This window comes from Lethenteron reissneri, chromosome 3, assembly GCF_015708825.2.
Source record: "Lethenteron reissneri isolate LAM-NWPU_2019-01 chromosome 3, ASM1570882v1, whole genome shotgun sequence".
Lineage (NCBI taxonomy): Eukaryota > Metazoa > Chordata > Hyperoartia > Petromyzontiformes > Petromyzontidae > Lethenteron > Lethenteron reissneri.
This window is the reverse complement of record NC_083781.1, coordinates 2369001-2392855: the sequence shown is the minus strand read 5'-3', so window position 1 is coordinate 2392855 and position 23855 is coordinate 2369001. Positions and strand designations below refer to the sequence as shown.

General features: G+C 52.3%; 1 protein-coding gene across 1 annotated transcript in view; it reads left to right on the top strand.

The window, feature by feature from the left end:
- The window catches only part of LOC133345100 (BAI1-associated protein 3-like), a 64047-nt gene that overhangs the window by 31514 nt on the left and 8678 nt on the right, over positions 1-23855 (top strand). The window contains exons 15-24 of the mRNA XM_061555580.1: positions 56-109; positions 1930-2066; positions 6281-6332; positions 8122-8276; positions 16693-16816; positions 17016-17159; positions 18521-18622; positions 19136-19336; positions 19963-20031; positions 21614-21693. Coding sequence (XP_061411564.1) covers positions 56-109; positions 1930-2066; positions 6281-6332; positions 8122-8276; positions 16693-16816; positions 17016-17159; positions 18521-18622; positions 19136-19336; positions 19963-20031; positions 21614-21693 — 1118 coding nt within the window. The remainder of the gene's footprint in view (positions 1-55; positions 110-1929; positions 2067-6280; positions 6333-8121; positions 8277-16692; positions 16817-17015; positions 17160-18520; positions 18623-19135; positions 19337-19962; positions 20032-21613; positions 21694-23855) is intronic.

Below are 23855 nucleotides of genomic sequence, written 5' to 3'. Positions count from 1 at the left end.
GAGCCAACAAGCGGAGTAAAAATAATAATAATGATGATTGGCATGTCCTCTTCAGGAAGGCACTGGAAGCTGGTACAAATCCTTGGCGCAACCAGACAAAGATGCCCAGGTAAGCAATTACATTCATGGCTGCTGTGTCACTCGGCTCATCACAAGGTGGCAAGGCAGTCCCACAAGCGTGGGAGTATGGGGTCCGGAGTCCACAACAGCACAACCACCACCTCAACTATAATCACCAGCACCACCACAACAGCACAACCACCAACTCAACTATAATCACCAGCACCACCACCAGCACAACCACCACCTCAACTATAATCACCAGCACCACCACCAGCACAACCACCACCTCAACTATAATCACCAGCACCACCACCAGCACAACCACCAACTCAACTATAATCACCAGCACCACCACCAGCACAACCACCACCTCAACTATAATCACCAGCACCACCACCAGCACAACCACCAACTCAACTATAATCACCAGCACCACCACCAGCACAACCACCAACTCAAATATAATCACCAGCACCACCACAACAGCACAACCACCAACTCAACTATAATCACCAGCACCACCACCAGCACAACCACCACCTCAACTATAATCACTGGCACGACCACCAGCAAAACCATCACCTCAAATATAATCACCAGCAGCACCACCAGCACAACCAAAAAGACATAGACAAAGATCTACCGTATAGCCTTAACAGCCTGTTGGGGCAAGTGCTGTTAGCGAGCACTTATGAAGGCCAGAACGGCATCCGAGGGGGTGGGTGGCCAGCACCACGCCCGGCCGCCTTTGTCTCCCTAGTGGCGATGTTTTTACGCACTGCACCACGTATTTATTTGAGGCTGAGTCGACCTAGGGGAGGTCCAGAACCCGTTCAGATAATTGTCACTTGTGTTGGCCGTGAGCAAGAATCGAACCCGGGTCACCAGGTTCGTAGCGCAGCATGCTAACCGATACACTATCGCCCCCAAAATTATCACCAGCACAACCACCACCAGCACAACCACCACCACTATTATCACCAACACAACCACCACCACTATTATCACCAGCACAACCACCACCACTATTATCACCAGCACAACCACCACCACTATTATCACCAGCACAACCACCACCACTATTATCACCAACACAACCACCACCACTATTATCACCAGCACAACCACCACCAATAGTATCACCAGCACAACCACCACCACTTATCACCAGCACAACCACCACCACTATTATCACCAACACAACCACCACCACTATTATCACCAGCACAACCACCACCACTATTATCACCAACACAACCACCACCACTATTATCACCAGCACAACCACCACCACTATTATCACCAGCACAACCACCACCAATAGTATCACCAGCACAACCACCACCACTATTATCACCAGCACAACCACCACCACTATTATCACCAACAACACCACCACTATTATCACCAACCACCACCACTATTATCACCAGCACAACCACCACCACTATTATCACCAGCACAACCACCACCACTATTATCACCAACACAACCACCACCACTATTATCACCAGCACAACCACCACCACTATTATCACCAACACAACCAACACCACTATTATCACCAGCACAACCACCACCACTATTATCACCAACACAACCACCACCGCCACTATTATCACCACCACCACCACTATTATCACCAACACAACCGCCAGCAGCCGCAATAGGCGGCGATGCGTCACCGCAAGGTTTGTAACCGCGTTGCACCTCCGATTCGCACGGTTGGCTACGTACGGTGCGAAAGAAATTCAACAAACATCTATTCGAAAGGCAAAGAAACATACAAAATATACAAACGTACGAAAGGCAAAGAAGTTCATCACACGCGCGATGCATGAAGCGCCCATGGCGTTCCCCGTGCAGGAGAACGCGTCTGAGGATGCGGCGGCGGTGGCGATGCGAGGCGAGCGAGAGCGGCTCACACAGCTGAGTGCCATCGTCGAGAAGGTCACCGCCGAGCTGGGCCTCAAGAAACGCTGCTACCAAGAGCTCTTCCTGCGGTGCGTAACCATCGACAGCGGCGGCGGTGGCGGTGTTGCGACGAAGGGGGGGTCGATCGTGCTGCGTTCGAAACAAAAGTCTGTGTCTCTGTGTTGTCTCTCTCTCTCTCTGCTTGTGTGTCTATCTGTGTGTCTCCGTGTCTGTGTTTGGTCTCTCTCTCAAATTTAGCAATCTTTGGAAGAACGTAATCAACCTGGTAGGGTGTTGACTGTTATGTTAGCCGACTCTCTGTGTTGTATTGCATTATATTTCTAAGTTTACTAGGTTTGATAATTGGTTCTTTACCCTTCTATCTGGCAACAAAACTGACACCTTTTTGCAAGGAGTCATGTTTGCATAGACCGCAATACCTGCAGTCATAAATACAAACAAAAGACATAACTCTGATAATGTGCACTGTCCTTGAAGTTGATTGGTCCACACCCGAGACAGCTTTCCTTCGAGCCTAGTCTCATATGGGTTGGACCAGATGACGCCAAAAGGCGCACAACTCAAGGGCAATGCACCATCAGAGTATGAGAGCTCGGGGCAAGCATCTACACTATGGGGACCTCATTTGCCAGTAAAAATATGATAATTGGTTCTTTACCCTTCTATCTGGCAACAAAACTGACACCTTTTTGCAAGGAGTCATGTTTGCATAGACCGCAATACCTGCAGTCATAAATACAAACAAAAGACATAACTCTGATAATGTGCACTGTCCTTGAAGTTGATTGGTCCACACCCGAGACAGCTTTCCTTCGAGCCTAGTCTCATATGGGTTGGACCAGATGACGCCAAAAGGCGCACAACTCAAGGACAATGCACCATCAGAGTATGAGAGCTCGGGGCAAGCATCTACACTATGGGGACCTCATTTGCCAGTAAAAATATGATAATTGGTTCTTTACCCTTCTATCTGGCAACAAAACTGACACCTTTTTGCAAGGAGTCATGTTTGCATAGACCGCAATACCTGCAGTCATAAATACAAACAAAAGACATAACTCTGATAATGTGCACTGTCCTTGAAGTTGATTGGTCCACACCCGAGACAGCTTTCCTTCGAGCCTAGTCTCATATGGGTTGGACCAGATGACGCCAAAAGGCGCACAACTCAAGGACAATGCACCATCAGAGTATGAGAGCTCGGGGCAAGCATCTACACTATGGGGACCTCATTTGCCAGTAAAAATATGATAATTGGTTCTTTACCCTTCTATCTGGCAACAAAACTGACACCTTTTTGCAAGGAGTCATGTTTGCATAGACCGCAATACCTGCAGTCATAAATACAAACAAAAGACATAACTCTGATAATGTGCACTGTCCTTGAAGTTGATTGGTCCACACCCGAGACAGCTTTCCTTCGAGCCTAGTCTCATATGGGTTGGACCAGATGACGCCAAAAGGCGCACAACTCAAGGACAATGCACCATCAGAGTATGAGAGCTCGGGGCAAGCATCTACACTATGGGGACCTCATTTGCCAGTAAAAATATGATAATTGGTTCTTTACCCTTCTATCTGGCAACAAAACTGACACCTTTTTGCAAGGAGTCATGTTTGCATAGACCGCAATACCTGCAGTCATAAATACAAACAAAAGACATAACTCTGATAATGTGCACTGTCCTTGAAGTTGATTGGTCCACACCCGAGACAGCTTTCCTTCGAGCCTAGTCTCATATGGGTTGGACCAGATGACGCCAAAAGGCGCACAACTCAAGGACAATGCACCATCAGAGTATGAGAGCTCGGGGCAAGCATCTACACTATGGGGACCTCATTTGCGCCTTTTGGCGTCATCTGGTCCAACCCATATGAGACTAGGCTCGAAGGAAAGCTGTCTCGGGTGTGGACCAATCAACTTCAAGGACAGTGCACATTATCAGAGTTATGTCTTTTGTTTGTATTTATGACTGCAGGTATTGCGGTCTATGCAAACATGACTCCTGGCAAAAAGGTGTCAGTTTTGTTGCCAGATAGAAGGGTAAAGAACCAATTATCATATTTTTACTGGCAAATGAGGTCCCCATAGTGTAGATGCTTGCCCCGAGCTCTCATACTCTGATGGTGCATTGTCCTTGAGTTGTGCGCCTTTTGGCGTCATCTGGTCCAACCCATATGAGACTAGGCTCGAAGGAAAGCTGTCTCGGGTGTGGACCAATCAACTTCAAGGACAGTGCACATTATCAGAGTTATGTCTTTTGTTTGTATTTATGACTGCAGGTATTGCGGTCTATGCAAACATGACTCCTTGCAAAAAGGTGTCAGTTTTGTTGCCAGATAGAAGGGTAAAGAACCAATTATCATATTTTTACTGGCAAATGAGGTCCCCATAGTGTAGATGCTTGCCCCGAGCTCTCATACTCTGATGGTGCATTGTCCTTGAGTTGTGCGCCTTTTGGCGTCATCTGGTCCAACCCATATGAGACTAGGCTCGAAGGAAAGCTGTCTCGGGTGTGGACCAATCAACTTCAAGGACAGTGCACATTATCAGAGTTATGTCTTTTGTTTGTATTTATGACTGCAGGTATTGCGGTCTATGCAAACATGACTCCTTGCAAAAAGGTGTCAGTTTTGTTGCCAGATAGAAGGGTAAAGAACCAATTATCATATTTTTACTGGCAAATGAGGTCCCCATAGTGTAGATGCTTGCCCCGAGCTCTCATACTCTGATGGTGCATTGTCCTTGAGTTGTGCGCCTTTTGGCGTCATCTGGTCCAACCCATATGAGACTAGGCTCGAAGGAAAGCTGTCTCGGGTGTGGACCAATCAACTTCAAGGACAGTGCACATTATCAGAGTTATGTCTTTTGTTTGTATTTATGACTGCAGGTATTGCGGTCTATGCAAACATGACTCCTTGCAAAAAGGTGTCAGTTTTGTTGCCAGATAGAAGGGTAAAGAACCAATTATCATATTTTTACTGGCAAATGAGGTCCCCATAGTGTAGATGCTTGCCCCGAGCTCTCATACTCTGATGGTGCATTGTCCTTGAGTTGTGCGCCTTTTGGCGTCATCTGGTCCAACCCATATGAGACTAGGCTCGAAGGAAAGCTGTCTCGGGTGTGGACCAATCAACTTCAAGGACAGTGCACATTATCAGAGTTATGTCTTTTGTTTGTATTTATGACTGCAGGTATTGCGGTCTATGCAAACATGACTCCTTGCAAAAAGGTGTCAGTTTTGTTGCCAGATAGAAGGGTAAAGAACCAATTATCATATTTTTACTAGGTTTGTTTACTCTTTCATTTGTGCCTGATGATGATTGCTTGTGTTGCAATCGAAACGTCGTATGCTATTATTTAATTTATTTTTTCTTTCTACGTGACTTTACCGAAAGAACCAAAGAGTTATACTGGTAGGAACCTCCTGGTAACACCAGCCCACAGGGGATTATTGTGTCCGTTGTGCAGGGAGGGGCTGGGTGGGGAGGGGAGGGTGGGGAGGGGCTGGGTGGGGAGGGGCTGGGTGGGGAGGGTGGGGCTGGATGGGGGGTGGGAGGGTGGGGCTGGGTGGGGAGGGGCTGGTCACCCCGTGGTGCCCTTATAAAACTCAACTTTTAACCTACTCACGCCGGCTTGTGCCCGCCCTCACAGTCGGCCATATTTGCGGAATACACTACGCCGCCGTTGACCCTGGCCATTGACCGAGCAACCCAACGTTCCTACCAGCTCCCTCCGCAGGAATGTGTTTTTGGAAACTTCAAATGGAAGGGTGCCGTGGGTGATTGTTTGATTCAACATGGTAACGGGAGCCGTCTTCTCGTCGCACGGCGGCTGATGTAGATGCAGAGCAACGGCGACAACTTCACATTCAGGCGGTCAAGCCAGACAACCGCGTCAGGACGAAGCAGAGTAGCGTATCATCACCATCGCTGTGATGTCTCCTACGTATATGTTTGATCGGGGAATTGCGTCGTTATACGTTGTACGGTCTGGTCTGGATGGACCACAATCGCACTACTACCGGAGAGTTTTTACTTTTCCATTTGTGCAGTGGATGCGGTTGAGGGTGGACCGTGAGCAGCTTCGTGGAAAATCAAGCGCAGGAATCTTCGGCGTAACGGGAGTGGTCGTGAACTAGTGCCGCTTTAGAGTTCTCCGAGTGGCACAAAATATAATGAACCGAGATAAACACAATATTATGATTATTATTATTTACGTGAATAGGTGTGTACAGTACTCGAATTGCACAGTTTGATTCAACTTGCTCGTCTGTTGCAGATCTGTGAATGTGGACTATTTCAACATCGTTTACTGCCTCCTGGAGACATTGGTAAGAGGTAGCACCGTCAGTAGACTGGCCTTCGCCTGCTGCTGCTGATGTACGCCAGTGGTTCTTAACCTTTACTGCAGCCTGACGGAACAAAGCGGCTGTACTCAGGCGCTTCATTTGCGTTTCGATGATTTACCTTCGAAAAAAATTTGCCCATGTCTCGCAACCCCAGAAAGGGCACCTCTCACTCCATGGGGTGCGTGCATCCGAGGTTAAGAACCGCTGGTTTAGGCCGTGACAGGGGCAGAGGCGGTGGGGGTTGGCGCTGTGGTTAGCACCCTAGGAACCAGTTAGCACCCGAGGAACCAGTGAGGACCCTAGGAACTGGGCAACCCACGTTTTATTTAAGCCAATTGCCAATATCCGCACCTCCGATAAGCACGGTCGGCTACACACGGTGCAAAACAAGTTCAACGTAGTACATACACACGGTGTTGAGCGATATCTGAACCGGTCCTGGTCCTCATCCACCTTCACCGACCGGAGGGCCGGATTCAAGTCATCTGTGGATCAGTTTTGGCCTGCGTGCCCTGGTTTGGACAGCCATATTTTAGACAATGCATGTGGTGTTCATCTCGGAGCAGTTGATCTGCATCAGGCAATGGCGTGCATTCCTGCCAATGTATCGATTGGGCGGAAGGAGGTGGCTATGCACGCTTGTAATCCAGCACTTTGGAGGCAGCGAGGTTTGATGTGTGTGACCCACAACCGTTTTGAAACTCCCTTCTCATGGTTGTCGAGGTGCCATACCCTGGCTCGCCAGGAGGAGGCCGTGCAGACAAAATGTGGACTCCACCTCCTCCGTCTGTGTGGGATAGAATGTTTCCCCCTCGCACGCTTGTGTTTTCTCAGGACGCTGCAGATTTCTCCCACATGTAAACACTCATGAATTGGCCGATGACAATATGGTGTTACTTATTATATAGATGTAACTACCTCGCCTGGTATATAGGAGGTTGTGGGTTCGATCCCAACCCTGACGCCTGTTGTATATTTGGAGTTTGCATGTTCTCCCCGTGGTCGTATGGATTTTTCTCCGGGTCCTCCGGGTTTTCCCTCCACATTGAGAATGAACATCACGCGCTTTGAGTATTTGTCTGTTGTAAAGTCCCACGTGATACGCCACTTTGTTGAGCTATAATTTGTGATAGCCAGGTCGCTTCTGAAAAAGAGCGATATAGTTCAGTGGGCTTCACCTGGTAAAATTAGAACACTTTATAGGACCGCAGAGCTTGGGCAACTGCCATCGAAGGATCATCGCGTTGCTGCCTTCCTGCTTGTCTGTGGTTCCTCGCGCCCCTGAGTCGTTCTCTGTCCACGAGAGCGAGCGAGTGCTGTGCAGCGCGGTCCAAGTTCAAATTGCCATCATTTATTATTAAACGTAGGCAACATGACACCACATTTACTGGACAAAAGTGCAGAGAAAATGCGGATTTGCATCTGTTCAATGCAGCACTGTGGGAGAGCGTCAAGTGTGGATTCAAAGTCAGAGTGATTTCCTGCTCGAATAAGCGTTGAGGTGGTGGTGCTCATTTCCTGTCCACAGCTCTGACCCAGCGGTGGAAATTCCATGTTCCTATGACAGGGGCGAGTCTTTCCAGAGAACAGCTGCTGTTGACTTCCCCACAAAGTGGTCTTTATTTTATCGACCCCGGTAGGACGATGGGCTGAGTCAACCCCCGAGCAGGATTTGCACTCGTGACCTTCCGCTCGGGATTCGCTCGCTCTCCCGCGGAGCCGCCTGGCCGTCTTTAGGTGCTGAATGGACCCCTGATTTGTCGAATTGCAGGTGGCTGACACTGTCCAGCGCGTCGCAGAAGACATGTCCCAGCTGCTCAAGGACGCCGAGGATGGGCACTCTGATTGCGAGGTCGGAGAAATGCTCTTCGTGGTCTACGTCCACCTCAAAGAGCTGCACGGTCTCCATCAGCACGTCACAGACAGGTACTGTGTGTGTGTGTGTTGAACTGCTTTCACGCCGTACATAGCCAACGGTGCTAATCAGAGGTGCTCCTGCCGACTGCTGCCGTTGCTGCGGCTGTACCACGGACCGCTTCATCGTAACGTCAGCAAAGTCTTCTCGCGTAACGGCCGAACATCAAAACTCAAAAAGGCCGCTTCGATATTCGGGGGCGGTTTATCGAGCCGATCGCTGGCGTTTGTGGAGGCCCCGCGCATGCGGCTCCTCCGTCGAGCGATCTTGCGGGGGGCAGCGGTTGGGGGACGTGGCACCTGGTTTGCATGGCACGTGGTTTGAGACGTGGAGCCGCAGTCGCAATTGAGCGTGAGACGGTGGGCGCGGCGCCCGTTGCGATGTCCCCGTTGCGCTTGTGTGGTGCAGGGCTTTCTGGTCAGGTCGAAGCCAGGGCACCCTCCAATTAGCACGTACCTCTGATTAGCATGCACCTCCGACTAGCACGGTTGGCTGCGTGCAAGGCTGTAACGGCGGTGGCTGTGCATGACTGATTTTGTGGAATAAAAACGACCGTGCTTTATGTTGTATTTATAAACTCTATCAGAAGTGACCGTTTAATATGAATCATATATAATTAATGTACAGCGTTATGGAATGCAAGAAGCATGAACGACGGTATATTAAATTAAAGTATTGTTATTGGCCTTTCGAGATATGTGTGTATATCACTCGTGTAATTGCACTTACGTAGGGGAAAATATGAATGGTCAAGGTGAAGCTCACTCTATACTATTGAAGTTTTCAGAATGATGGCAGGAAACCTCTTGACGGGTAGCACACTTTTTATTAAACTTTGACTTGTCTCGATACACCGTGTGGTCACTATTCTTCACACTACACACACTTTACTGACACGTGTGGTCACTACCTCTCCCACTACACACTCCACTGACACGTGTAGTGACTATGGCTCACGCTGCATGCTCACACTGCATGCTCACACTACTCTCCAGCCCCGTAACGTCCTTGGAGCCTACAGACCCACCCCAGCTTGGGCGTGGGTCACAACCTCTGGGTCCCGCGAGCCGGCCCTCACACGGACGTTCGGCCCCGGGTCCCAGGGTCCCGCCTCTGGGTCACACAGAGCCCCGGTCCTTACAAGGACAGCGGGACTTGGTACCGCAGGGCCCTATCTCTTCCTCCGCCGTCTTCAATCTTCGCTGGTCACCAACTCCCCGAGCGCCCGCGCGCACCGCCTTATATAGCCCTCTTGCGGACCGCGATGTGAGCGCCCACTAGTCGACCAATCACGGCGCGCTGTTCCTACGATCCGTTTTCCCAGCGCGTGTTACCACTACACAACCAATCGCGCCGTGCTGCCACACGATCACTCCCTGTCAGCGCGCGTCACCAACACACAGCCAATCACCACCACATAACCCATGACCCCGCGCTGCCCTGTGATCCCTCACCGTCAGCGCGCGTCACCGGCACACAGCCAATCACCACATGCTGCCCCACGATCCCCACTGTCAGCGCGTATCACCACTACATCACCCCCTCCCACATAGCTCGCAGCCGGCCCGGCTGCTAAACAACACAATAACAACAACAATAGTAACACAACAAAAACTCAACCCCCCCCAGTGTGCCCCGTAACACAACAACAAGAACACAACGACATAACACCAAACAACAACCTATGTACAAACCGACAAACAACACACAAAAAAAACCAACAACAACACACAACACCTAGACAACAAGTTATGTACAAACCGACGAACAACGCAATAAAAGCAAGTCCGAGAAAAAGAACGTGTCCAGTGTCTCTGAGACTATCGATCCCCCCCCCCTCCGCTCGCTCCCCCACCGGGGTGCTAGAGCGGCCGAGCGGACGGGGAACGCAGTGACGAGGCTCTCCGGCCGCATCGGCTCCTCAGCCGGTTGGTCACGAAAAGTTGTGCGACTGAGCGCGAGTCCGCTTGGCCGGTCCATCGTATGGGACGGGACGCTGACGACCGTCTGGTGGCTCCGGCAGCTCTAGAAGGCGCGGATCGGGCCTGGAAGGACCGGTCGCGCCGCGGGGATCCAGCCGCCGGTGGTCGGCAGCTGTCAGTTCCGGGACACCTGGAAGCGGATCAGGCGGAGACATGTGAGGATCAGGCGGAGACAATTCCCCCCTTAGGTCGTCGGTCACGTCACATGCTCGGCCCTCATGACACAAAGGGAGGCCATATGGAGGCGAGAACGGTTTCAGTCGGGAGGGGTGAACGTACCAACGGCGCTTTCCCCATTTTATCTGAACACACTGGGGGCGTGCAACCCGCACGACCTCCACGGGTCCCCGCCATGGCCTCAACAATTTAGGCGACGTAGCCAAAGGTGCCTGAGGGCAGTGCAGCCAGGCCCTGTCGCCTGGTTTCCAGTTGTGCACGGACACCTTCCGTGCACGCAAACGCTCGTTGGCAATTTGGCGAGCCCGCGAATTAAGCCGTGCGGCCTCCCGTGCCTCGGTCAGCTTATGAATGTTAAATTTAATATGTTCAGCCAATTTCGAATTCGTTCGTGGCGCGGACAGTCCCAGCTGCGTTTCCATGGGCGGGTCGGCTTCCCGACCATACATCAGATAGAATGGGGAAAATCCCGTTGCTGCATGGGGAGCCATTCTATACGCGGCGAGGACCCCAGGGACCTGCAGGTCCCAGTCAACATGTGCCTCACACACCTGCTGGCACAGCATAGAAGTCAAAGTTCTGTGGAGTCGCTCCACCATCCCGTCTGTCTGTGGGTGGTACGGGGAGGTACGCACCTTCTTAGTACCCAATAGGTCGCACACCTCTTGCAATAATTTACTTGAAAATTTTTTCCCTTGGTCGGTCAGCAAGCGTTCGGGAGCCCCTTTGTCCAAAACATAGCCCTGGACAAAGGCGTCCGTCACAGCTGCCGCCGACTGGTTGGCGAGTGGCCACGCCATAGGCCACCGGGTAAAGTATTCTACACCAACCAACAGGTACTTGTTACCCCTAGGCGTGACTGGACAAGGCCCCAAAATATCGAGCGCCACGAGCTCGTTAGTGCACGAGACCTGAATAGATTGCAGTGGTGGATTTGACGCCACTGGCGGTGGTTTTCGTCTGGCGCACTCAACACACCCCTTTAGGATATTCACCACATCACTTCCCATCCCCGGCCAATAATAGTCACGCTGAAGCAGAGCAAGCGTTTTGTTTACCCCCAAATGCAAGAGGCGTTCATGCGCGGCCAGGACAACTTTCCCTCGCACAACGGAAGGCACCACGAGTGCGTGGCGCCGAGACAAATTGTCCCATCTCATTAACAGGCCCTGCCTGAGTACCCAGGAACCAGTTCGTTCCCGGCCCTCCTCGGGATCCCCCGCCCTGCGACGCAACGCTAGTAGGGAGCTGTCAGCCATTTGGAGACGGCCCCACTCAATCAGCGACAGTGAGAGCAGCGAGTCCTCTCCCACAGGGGTAGCGGGAACATCACCGATCGGTGCATCCGGGGAAGCGGCCAACACCCCCATACTTTTCGCGGCTGGCGGTTTACAGCGCGCCGATCCCAACAAGCACGCACATTTGTGACAAGGCGACAATCACGACAGGGCATCGGCGTTAGTGTGGCGCAACCCCTTACGGTATGTGGTCGTGAACTGATAGTCCTGGAGGACTTCCAACCACCGTGACAATTGGCCCGAGGGCTGGGCGACCCTCAATGAATACTGAAGCGCCGCGTGGTCCGTCCGGACCGTAAAGTGACGGCCATAGAGATACGGTCTAAACTGCTGCACAAAAAAAACAATCGCCAGCAACTCGCGATGGGTGACGCAGTAGCGCTGCTCCGCCGGCGACAAAACCCTGCTACCATAGGCGACCACCCTTTCAACTCCCCCGACGACCTGTGAGAGCACCCCCCCAATGCCCGTGTTGCTAGCATCCGTGTCTAGCAAGAAGGGACTTGTAAAGTCAGGATAACGTAAGGGCGGGGCACCCACCAAGGCGTCCCGGAGGGAGCAGAACGCGGCCTCCTCCTCCGGTCCCCATCGGAACTTGACTCCTTTTGCCGTTAGAGCGTGCAAGGGTTTAGCAATGGTGGCGAAATGCTCAACGAATCGGCGGTAGTACGAAGCAAAACCGATTAAACTGTGCACGTCCGAAACCGACGTGGGCGTTGGCCATGAACTGACACAGTTCATCTTCGCGGGATCGGTAGAGATCCCCGAAGAATCGACAATGTGTCCCAAGTATCTCACGGACTTACAAAGAAGGTGGCATTTGGCCGGTTTAAACTTTAATTTAGCCGATCGCATCCGCAAAAATACTCCTCTCAGCCGCTGGAGGTGTTCCTCGAACGTTTTACTGAAAACAATGACATCGTACAGGTAAATCAAGCAAGTTTCCCATTGCAAGCCCGACAAGACCAATTCCATAAGGCGCTGAAACGTCGCGGGAGCGGAGTGAAGTCCCATGGGTAACCGGTTAAACTGAAACAGGCCCCCTGGAGTCCGAAATGCTGTCTTAGGTCTAGACTCATCGTCGAGTGGCAGCTGCCAGAATCCCGACAGTAAATCAAGAGTTGAGAAATATCGCGCACCAGACAATGCATCGAGGGACTCGTCCATTCTGGGGAGCGGATACGCGTCAGCCACGGATATTTTATTCAGGCGACGGAAATCTACGCAGAATCGCAAGGAGCCGTCTTGCTTTTTAACCAGCACAATAGGTGCCCCCCAAGGACTGGAGGAAGGCGAAATAATGTCGGCCCTTAGCATATCGTTGACGGCCGACTGAACGTGTTCCTTCTCAACAGGACTCAGCCGGAAGGGATTTAGCCTAACCGGTGCCGCATCGCCTGTTTCAATATGGTGGCGCAACAGGTCCGTGCACCCAATGTCATATTTATGCTTACTGAACACATCAGAAAATTCTATCAGCAACGCACGCAGCGCACCCAACTGTACTGTAGACAAATCGTTCGAGTCCGCGCACAGCGAATCGACCCATTCAAGGTCCTCCCTCGATGGATTGTTCCGCGTCGGGTTTGGATCAACATGCGCAACCAGGCGCTCTTCCCCAGGGACCCGTGCCGCGTGAGCTAGCACAGTGCCCTGCTGAATAATGGCCGGCCGCGAACCGGCGTTTAAAACCATCACGAAAGGGTCCTTGTCAGCCCGAACCAAAGTGTGAGCCACCGACAAATCGAGACCCCCGACAGCCCTATTTGAAGGACCCAAAAGCATTCCCTGTTCCGAGGTCTCCCCAACCAATGGTTTCCTCAACCGGAGGGGAATTAACATATGTGAACCCGGAGGCACGTGCACAGTGTGCGTCGCCAGCGCTTGTATCGTAGCGCACGCCGTTCGAATTTCGGTAGGACTCGACAAAAATGAAATACGGCGACCCGATGGTAGCTCAATGCAACGCTGATCGATGAGAATTTTAATGGGCATTTTAGCCAAAAAGTCTGTGCCCAACAGACAAGGAACTGCTAACGAGGAAGAAACGAAAACGGGTCCCGACAATTTAATATCTCCAATGCAAATGGATGCCCTAATCTGGCCGACAATGCCCAACGAGCCCCCATTTGCCACGTAAAATGGCACGTCCACTGGGAGTAGAGGTCGACATTGGACGGGGAGAATGTTGTAAATGAGGTCTGATATAATAGTCGCCGACGCCCCCGTGTCCACTAGCACCCTGACCTCGACCCTGTCAATGATTCCCGGGACGACCGATGATCCCGCCGACGCAGCCACTATCCTGTGCCCCAACTCAGACCATTTTATGTCCCCTCGGTCCCGCACAAACCCCCCTCGCCGAACCGAATCCCCGATCCCTAACTGGCCTTCCTCTGGCGCAACACGACGGCCCATGTGTGTCGCGCCTGTAGGTCGAGCATGTGAGGTGCCGCGACTTGCCGGGGGTAGTAGGGATGACTTGGGGCCTTGGTCGTCGTCCAGCCGATGTCCCGTGGCGCGCTGACGTGGAGCGCGGCAACCGGACGCCACGTGGCCCCGGAGGCCACAGTTATAACACGTGACGAGGGACGCCGGAGGTCTCGGTTGCTCCAGCTTGCGGGCCGATCGCAGAGGCGAACGACCCCCCGACCTCCAGTCCCCCGGTCGTCCCGCGGTGAACGCCTCCTCTCGTGGGCTGACGACTTGGGGCTCGGTGACTCCGGGGCCCGGAGCATGAGGCCACGGCAGCAGTGCAGACACCTCCCTGTTTACGCTAGAGGACCTCGTACGCCTGTATACTTGTTGCGACCCGCAAAGAAGAAATATCGACCTCGTCGGCCGTGTTGATGGGGACCCCCAGGTCCTGCGCCAACTTGAGCAGTTACTCCAGGACCATCGCATCCTGGCCCTCCTCGTCCATATGAGGGAACGCGGCGTCGGCGAGAGCCAACAACGCCGTGCGGTAGGCGAGCGCGGTCTCCGTGACCGCCTTCCGTCGGCCGTAAAAATGATGGCGACACGCCGACGGAGGTCCGTAGACCTTGGCCATGAGACCCAGCGCAGCTTTAAGCGTGGAGCGGTCCGACCTCCGTGCGGACCTGAAGGCCGCGAGCGCGTCGTCATCCAACATGGCAGGCAGTGCCCGCAGCACCGTAGCGTTGGACCAGGCCGACATTTCTTGATGCGCCAGAAACCTGCACTGGAATGCGCCCCAGTCGCCGCCTTCCGCCTTGAAGGCCGACAACGTGGGAAGGCGCTGCTGGAAGATGAAGTCGTCGTCCTCTGCCACGTGGTTCCTCTCCGCCGCCCCGTCGGTCTGTAAGATGGCGGCCCCAATGGCGGGAGGCTGATGGCGGTCCGCAGCGCGCGTTGATGACGTAAGCGGGCGCGCTTGGAGAACCGCCGCCACGTGTTGCTCCCCGTTCCCGCCAAAAGATGTCCGCGCAGTAGAAATGGCGGGAATCGCCAAGTCATTTTGGCGGGAATCCGCGGGGCGAGCCTTTTGAATGTCCGCCGACGTCCCCGCTCCTCCCGACGTGTTGATCTCTGCCAGGATGGACGCGCCGGCAAGCAGCAGCTCTGCCAGACGGGAGTGCGCCTCGCGGAGTACGGAATCGGTACCCAGTCGCTCGTCCGGCGACCTCGGCGGGTCCTGCGGCGTCAGGCATTTCCTCGTCCTCTCCCCCCGATGCCAGCTGGCCCGAGTCGTCAAGGTTATCCTCGCGGTCAATCCCGTGGGTCCGACGGGTCTTCCTTGTATCCATGCCTGGAAGACTGTTTCACTTCTGACGCCAGTTGAAGTATTCAGAATGACAGCAGGAAACCTCTTGACGGGTAGCACACTTTTTATTAAACTTTGACTTGTCTCGATACACCGTGTGGTCACTATTCTTCACACTACACACACTTCACTGACACGTGTGGTCACTACCTCTCCCACTACACACTCCACTGACACGTGTAGTGACTATGGCTCACGCTGCATGCTCACACTGCATGCTCACACTACTCTCCAGCCCCGTAACGTCCTTGGAGCCTACAGACCCACCCCAGCTTGGGCGTGGGTCACAACCTCTGGGTCCCGCGAGCCGGCCCTCACACGGACGTTCGGCCCCGGGTCCCAGGGTCCCGCCTCTGGGTCACACAGAGCCCCGGTCCTTACAAGGACAGTGGGACTAGGTACCGCAGGGCCCTATCTCTTCCTCCGCCGTCTTCAATCTTCGCTGGTCACCAACTCCCCGAGCGCCCGCGCGCACCGCCTTATATAACCCTCTTGCGGATCGCGATGTGAGCGCCCACTAGTCGACCAATCACGGCGCGCTGTTCCTATGATCCGTTTTCCCAGCGCGTGTTACCACTACACAACCAATCGCCCCGCGCTGCCACACGATCACTCCCTATCAGCGCGCGTCACCAACACACAGCCAATCACCACCACATAACCCATGACCCCGCGCTGCCCTGTGATCCCTCACCGTCAGCGCGCGTCACCGGCACACAGCCAATCACCACACGCTGCCCCACGATCCCCACTGTCAGCGCGTATCACCACTACACTATGAACCTGGAAACCTGTATTCAATTCCCAGGCACGGCTCACATTAGTGGCAAGTGATATCTGGAGCCCCCCCCAGCCACCCCTAGGGTAAGCTACGTGGTCCATGAATTGGGATCCCATCCGTCATTGTGTTTTAGGTACTTTTTGAGTTGGGCATTTTCACCTTTTAAGGTTTTTTGTTTTGTTTCCTGGGTCGCTGGTAGACTGGAGTAGACATGCGCCTAGCTAGTAGCTGCAGCCATAGTGAGGCGCATACTGGGTGTGGTGTGCCGGGTGTGGAAATTATTTCTCGGGTCGCCGGCACAGAGCTGGTTGAAGCCCCGTGTAACCCGACAACCTATGGTGGGGCTCTGCCCGTCGGCAACCGTGGCCGCACCCTCACAGTGGCTCTTTGCTCAATGCCTTGCAGGGCTACGGAGACGCTGGCCTTGTTCGGCTTCCACAAGTGGTTCCAGCCGGCCATAAACAAGTGGTTCGTGGTCATCCAGCAGAAGATTCACGATCGCATCCGGAAGGCTGTCAGCATAGACTCGGTGACTCCTCCGTTTATTGCGGTATCCCACCTTTCACGGGCACCTTCTTCTCCTTCTTCTCCTTTTCTTCTTCCTGCTCCTCCTCCTCAGCTCTATTGACGATCACAAAGCGCCAACTCTCACGGTAAAACCCACAAGGACCTCTGCGCTGTCGTCCCCCCCCCACCCCCCGCCTCTTCCCCTGCGCGCCGCGACTCAGCTGGAGGCGATGGACAGCCTGGTCTTTCACAGCACCTCCGCCGTGGACACGGCCACCTGCCTCTCCCAGCTCGAGAAGTTCTGGCACAATCTGGCGTGGCCCGAGCCGCTGGAAGCCTTCGTCCTCGCCACCAAACTCACCCAGGTGAGCGCCGTCACGCGGCCAAGGCGACTGACGTCCGAGACGGCTGACGTCTCCCTTTGCCGAGTCTGAGGAGTCACTCGGATTCAGCTGGAACAATCTGGAATGCTGTTCCGGGAATAATTTTTGGCACCAAGCCACCACACCCATCCCACCTTATATTGTGTTTTCTTGCCTATTTCAGCAACTGCTTTTTGGTGTGGTTGTCCCACCTGATGACGGACGCTTGTGTTGTGTCTGAAACGTCGTGATTTAATTTCTTTTCTTTTCTTTACCTACGTGACTTTACCGAAAGAACCAAAGAGTATGGATCCTTGCAGTCACGAAATCTTCAAATCTAGAATGGCTGTGAATGCGCTTTTATCTGTCAGGCCATTTAACCGTCTTGATAGTTTTAATGCTTATCTGCTCTCTTGTTTTTTGGGGCAGCACATTATACAGTAACTATCCTGTGCGTGAGTGAATTCTGAACAAATCTTATACAAGATGTCTGCGCCTCGACCAAGAGCTGTCTATTTGCAATGTTAAACTTTAGCCAGGGTTTAATATAAGGTTGTCAGACATAGATTAAGAGTGTCTCTCAAGGTGGCAGCAATAATTATAATCGGTTGTTGAGAGTCATGATTTTGCCGGTTCGGATCTCGCGGCAAGTCACGGGCCACAAATGAACCACAAAACCTTGCTGATCTCGTCAAGGAGCATAAATCATCATGCAAACTCCGGTCATCCTCACAGCGGATTTTGGCTAACCATCGAACAAAGATGGTCACTGCATTGCTCTTTTAGATGCACTTCTGCGGCCATCTGGAACGCTTCCGATATTAGGAAGCCACTAGAGCTATGAACTTTTAAATATATATTGAAAATGTCTTTCAATTGAATTGCTTTTTTGTATTTAGCTCATTGTCCTTCCCCCGCACCTCCGATTAGCATGGTTGGCTACCACGGTGCGAAAGAAGTTCAACATACGTACACTACATACAAGCCTCGGGCAGTGGTGGACTCGCGGAGCGAATAGTTATCCTCCAGGATTCGCCGTTCATTGATGGTGTCTTATAACGTGGGGTTACGATTTGCAATGTGGATGAGCTCTCCCACCTCTCCACCCGTTCCTCCTGGCAACTTTCTTGAGCCTACTCCGCTCTTTTGAATCAGGCGGCAAAAACGATGACATATCCTCCTTCACGAATTGTGGCGGGGGGGGCTGGAAGTTTTGGTCACTTGGCATTCGGTGACCACAACGATGGGGGAATCGCATTAAAGGGGGTCCCTGCCTGTGCAACACGTGATCGTGGCATCACTGAGCTGTGGAGCCATTCCATCATTGACTGTTGGGTTTTTCGGTGGTTTTGTTTTTCGATCAGGACATCTGTGACGCCAGCGTCGCTTATGCCACACTCATCCATCAGAAGCTGGAGCAGTGTCCAGCCGAGCCTGCTGGCAGAGAGAGCAAAGTGTCGACGCAGGTAATCACAGAACTGAGGTCTGCGAGGTCAAATTCTTGTTGGAGGGGGGGGGGGGGGGTTGATTCAGCCCATCATGCCTCCAGGGTTGATAAACCAAATACCGCTTTGCGGGGGAAGTCAACAGAGATTGTCCCTTGCTTTGGGAATGGGGAATTTCCACTGCTGGCTCAGGGTTGTGAGATGATGCTAAAGTACATAATGTCATAACTCCTAACCAAACACCGATCAGTCAAGCAGATTTGTATTGTCCGAGTGCGGCTTTTCCCTTGTTAAGCATTTCCTTTCTCATGCTCGCACCATGCACTCCTGCGGGCGTCTTCAGGAGATGAAAATGACAACAAACGTACGTACATCGAACTTCTTTCGCACCGTACGCAGCCAACCGCGATGAAATGCTCAACGCGCAGCCCAATCCGGGGGAAAAAACCCACGCGTGGCTCGCGAGCGTTGAATGTGCTCGCCGTCACCCCCGCCCTGTTGCGTTATGCGTGGCGACCGCCCGTGCGAGCGCAGCTGTGCGCCGTGGTGGGCGACCTGGACTTCGTGCGGGAGAAGCTCCTGCTGTTCCCCGAGCAGCTGGGCTGGGAGGAGTTCGGGGCGGCGATCGGAGACCACGGCAAGCAGGTGCAGACGGCGCTGTACGGGCAGCTTCACGGAGCCCAGGACGACCTCGCCTGCCAAGCCAACGACATCCTTACCAGCGTGCCCACGCGGGTTCGTCGTCAAACGTTCAGACCGTAACTCGTCCGGGGGCTTAATTCGTCATGGATTATTTTACGGGGCATCGCTAACCCCCCATCCCTCTCCCAGACATCCGGATCCCAAACACCCACCCGCCCGAAGGCAGTACATGACTCATAGCCGCAGCCATAGGAAGATATATACTGGATGTGGTGTGCCGGGTGTAGAAGGGCGCCAAGGTGGCAATATGTTAACTACCTCACCTGGTATGCAGGAGGTCGTGGGTTCGATCCCGACCCTGATGCCCACATATTTGGAGTTTGCATGTCTCTCTCTCCCCGTGGTCACGTGGATTTTTCTCCGGTTCCTTCAGTTTTTTCCTCCACATTTAGAATCAACATCACGCATTTCGAGTATTTAGCTGCAATAAATTTGCACACGATAAGCCACTTTGTTGAGCTGTCATTTGTGGCCAGGTCACTTTTGAAATAGTGCTGTGTAGCTTAATGGGCCTTTCCTGGTAAAATACAAATACTTTCTTTCTTTAATTATATATTTTGGGTTACTGACCCAGATAGACCTGGCTGAAATGAAGCCCTGCTGTCATGTACTTGTGCTCTCTTTTAATCTGTTCATCCTCGCTTTCTTTCTTTCTTCAGATGCTTTTGGATCTTAAGCAGCGAGTGGCATCCCTCGTGAATGCACCAGACTACATTCAACCCCCAGAGGTGAAGTCTTCGTCTTATTCTTCTTCTTCTGTTGGGCGGGGTGATGAGCGGCGTTCCGTGTTGGTGTCGACGTTGGTGAGCCAGATCAAGGCTATGGCAGTGATGTTTCCATGTTGTCTGAAATGTGCATCCTAAATCCTGGAACTCATGTGCAACCCATAGTAACACCACCCCCCTCCACCCATAAACCTCACTGGCCAAGACGCCAGTGAGGTCTATCATAGTTTGTTCGGGGTGAGGACTATCTGCCCACACGGTTGGCACAGGTGCAGTGTGGCTCGCGTAACGCTGCCAGCCATGATGTGCACTACTTCAGCAGAGCACATGCGTGTGATGTGAACCTACACTCTGCGTCTGGTCTAAGTCAGTCTTTAGTCCCCGAAACCAGTGCGCGGCCTCGCCACTGTGGCCTAGGGAGTCCGCGGGCCTCAGTACTTCAAGGGCTTGTGTCGTGTTTTAAACTGGTCACGTGTAATATCTCAGAATTGTACCTATGTATGTATGTTGAAATTCTTTCGCACTGTACATAGCCATACTCTTTGGTTCTTTCGGTAAAGTCACGTAGTTAGAAATAAAATGAAACAAAAGTCACGTAGTTATTTCTAACCACGTGATTTTACCGAAAGAACCAAGAGTATGGATTCCTGCAGTCAAGAAAGCTTCAAATCAAGATTGTACATAGCCAACTTTGCTAATCGTAGGTGCGAGGGAAGGATAACAAACTGAACACTAAAAACTGTTCTCAATAAATAACTTTTCAATCAGCTCCAGTGGTTTCCTCATATCAGAAGGAAGAGCATTCCAGATGGCCACAGAAACGCATCTGAAAGCACGCGATGCAGTGGCCATCTTTGTTCAATGATGACTCGGATAGAACGTACTGGTGAGTTTATTTTTTAAATTAACATTTTATCTCCCCGAAATTACATCGGGAGAAGATGTAACGGTATAAATTTGTTTCAAAGAAGTTCCATACTGCAGTTGCAATACTACAACACGAGCTTTGCTTACTGTAGCCAATCAGCAGCCTAGGAGACCCGCCCTTGACTCGTCTTGACGCTAGCCTCAATTTAAAAGCCTGCAGTTCCTTGCCTTGGCTTGGCCTTGTGGCTCGTGGCCTTGAATCCAAGCCTCGTATATTATCGTCAGAACTGATTTTGTAAACAATACAGTCATTCGCACGCGATTCACGTTACAGGAGGTTGTGGGTTCGATGCCGACCCTGACGCCTGCTGTATATTTGGAGTTTGCATGTGTCTTTCCCCGTGGTTGTCACGTGGATTTTTCTCCCGGCCCTCCGGGTTTTCCCTCCACGTTTAGAATCAACATCACGTGTTTAGAGTATTTGGCTTCTATAAATGTGGACGTGATAAGCCACTTCGTTGAGCTTTCATTTGTGGCCAGGTCGCTTCTAAAAAAGCTGTATAGCTCAGTGGGCCTTACCTGGTAAAATAAAAATAGTGACAAAATAGTCGTACTTTGTGCGTGTGATGTTAAGTGTAGGAATCAATCTGTTTAGTCATATCAATTCATAAATAACAGAAGCTTGAATTAAAAAAATATTGTCTACAACTATTTGCAGGCTCTGTCACCGCTGATTGAGTATCTTGAAGCAAGCCTCTTCACGTTCAACCAAAGACTCTCGAACGAGCGGTGCATCAGGTATTCGTCATTCTCACCTTTAAACGGGTTTTTTCAGTGAAATACTCATTACCTGTGTAGTAGTCACTTCAGAGACACCAATAGTAGGAGGCACACACGTCGATTCTACACTTCCACCGTACAGGGGATAACTACACACGGGTCAGGACGGCCGGCACGCTGCCTGACCCACAACGCCGAGGAGGTGAAGCCGGGGACGAAGACTTGCGTGGACGACGGGTTCCATTCCAAACGACAGCCCCGACACAGCGTCAGGACCTCCCTTTTATCCTCCCCAGCGTGGCCTGGCTCCGCCCTTGACCACGCCCCCTTCTGGACACTACCAGAAGGTTCTGGGTTCAGCCCCACGTGTCCCCTCTGTCACCTTTACCCTACATCCCTTACCCCAGCCTATCACGTGCCCTGCTTGCAGACCGGCTGCTGCGTCCTCAGATCCCCCCTCTCTGCCAGCAACCGACGCGACGCGCTCCAATGGCACACTTCACCTGCCCTGCCAGTAGACCGGGCTACTACACCCACAATCCCGCTCTCTACCAGTAATCAGCGCTACACGCCCTAGTGACCCATTCTATGTTGCTACATCTGTAATCGCAATATCAATTATGATACGGCTCTGAAAATATTTTATTCAAACTGGGGTGCTCTCCTTTGTGCCATGAATAGAAATCAATTCCACGTCAAGCGTGTTTACCTTTCGGAATGCTGTAGAAGGCAGAACAATGACATGTCATGTGCTAGGTATTGCTATCAAGTGTGAATGAAAATGCATTGTGCCAGTATATTTCCCGGAATTATCTGAACATGTCATGTTTGCATACATGACATTTCATTCATATGCCCTTCTGTCACGAAAACCGTTCATTTTGGGCAGTGACCGACAACCACACAAAGACGAAGATCCCCCGTATAGCCTTTACAGACTGTTGGGGCAGGTGCTGTTAGCGAGCACCTATGAAGACCAGCACGGTACACGAGGGGGTGGGTGGCCAGCACCACGCCCGACCGCCTTTGTCTCCCCAGTGGCAATGTTTTTACACACTGCACAAGGCACTCATTTGAGGCTGATTCGACCTAGGGTAGGCCCAGGACTGGTTCAGATAATCGTCACTGGTGTTAGCCGTGAGCGGAAATTGAACTCGGGTCGCCAGTTTCATAGCATGGCGCGCTAACCGCTACACTACCGCTCCCACACACAACAACACACACAATACATGTGTAGTGGTGTAGTCACATGGACACTGTCAGCTTTTCTCCTGTGTCACTTTATTACTTCGGATGCTCCTCACTCTTAACACAACGCACCTCTTGCTCCAAATTCTCTCTCTTACTCCGCTAGCCTGTCACTTAATACTCCGCTAGCCTGTCACTTATTACTCCGCTAGCCTGTCACTGAACACTCCGCTAGCCTGTCACTTAACACTCCGCTAGCCTGTCAGCCTTCTCTCACACCTCCAACCTCGTCCGTGCCCCCAGCGGGGGATCAGCCAACACCGCTGGGGAGGACGAGGTGTGGAGGACGAGGTCCCAGGCTTCTTGTCTCCGGCTCTTGTCCTCTTCGTTCCTTCAGCTCCAACCAACTCAACCCATGTTCTCCACACATACCTTTATATCCCCCTCCTCATTAAGGGTCCTCAGTTGCCCCCTATTAAGCCGGCGTCTCGGCGGCGCCTCCTGCACGTGCTTTCTCTCCCTTATCGTCTCCATCTCGCGTCTCTCTGGCATCTACTTTTGCACGCTTGCACCTGGCTGTCCCCAAATGCACCCACCTAATTACCGCTTCTCCTCTCAATTGCTGGCGCCTCTCTGGCAGCTGTTCCATGTCCTAACGCTTGCACCTGCTCGCCCTGAAATACACCCGCTGTTTGAAAACCCCGCGCGTGAATGCATTCGCTGTTTGCAACCCTGCACGCGTTACGCCACTACACATGTGTAATGAGGACTTGACACACTTTTCTTGAGACAGAACTTTATTGAAGACACGTTCACTTGACATGAGGTAGAGACCCCACCGCAACAGCCCCGAGTCTCCCGCGCTATCTCCCTTTTATACCAACCAAGGCCACGCCCCCCTTCTCGATCATTCTCGCTGACTCTGGACGCTTGCTCCACCGGCAGACTCCACCGTCCTCTCCCCTCACCTGACCACACTCCCTTCTTCATCA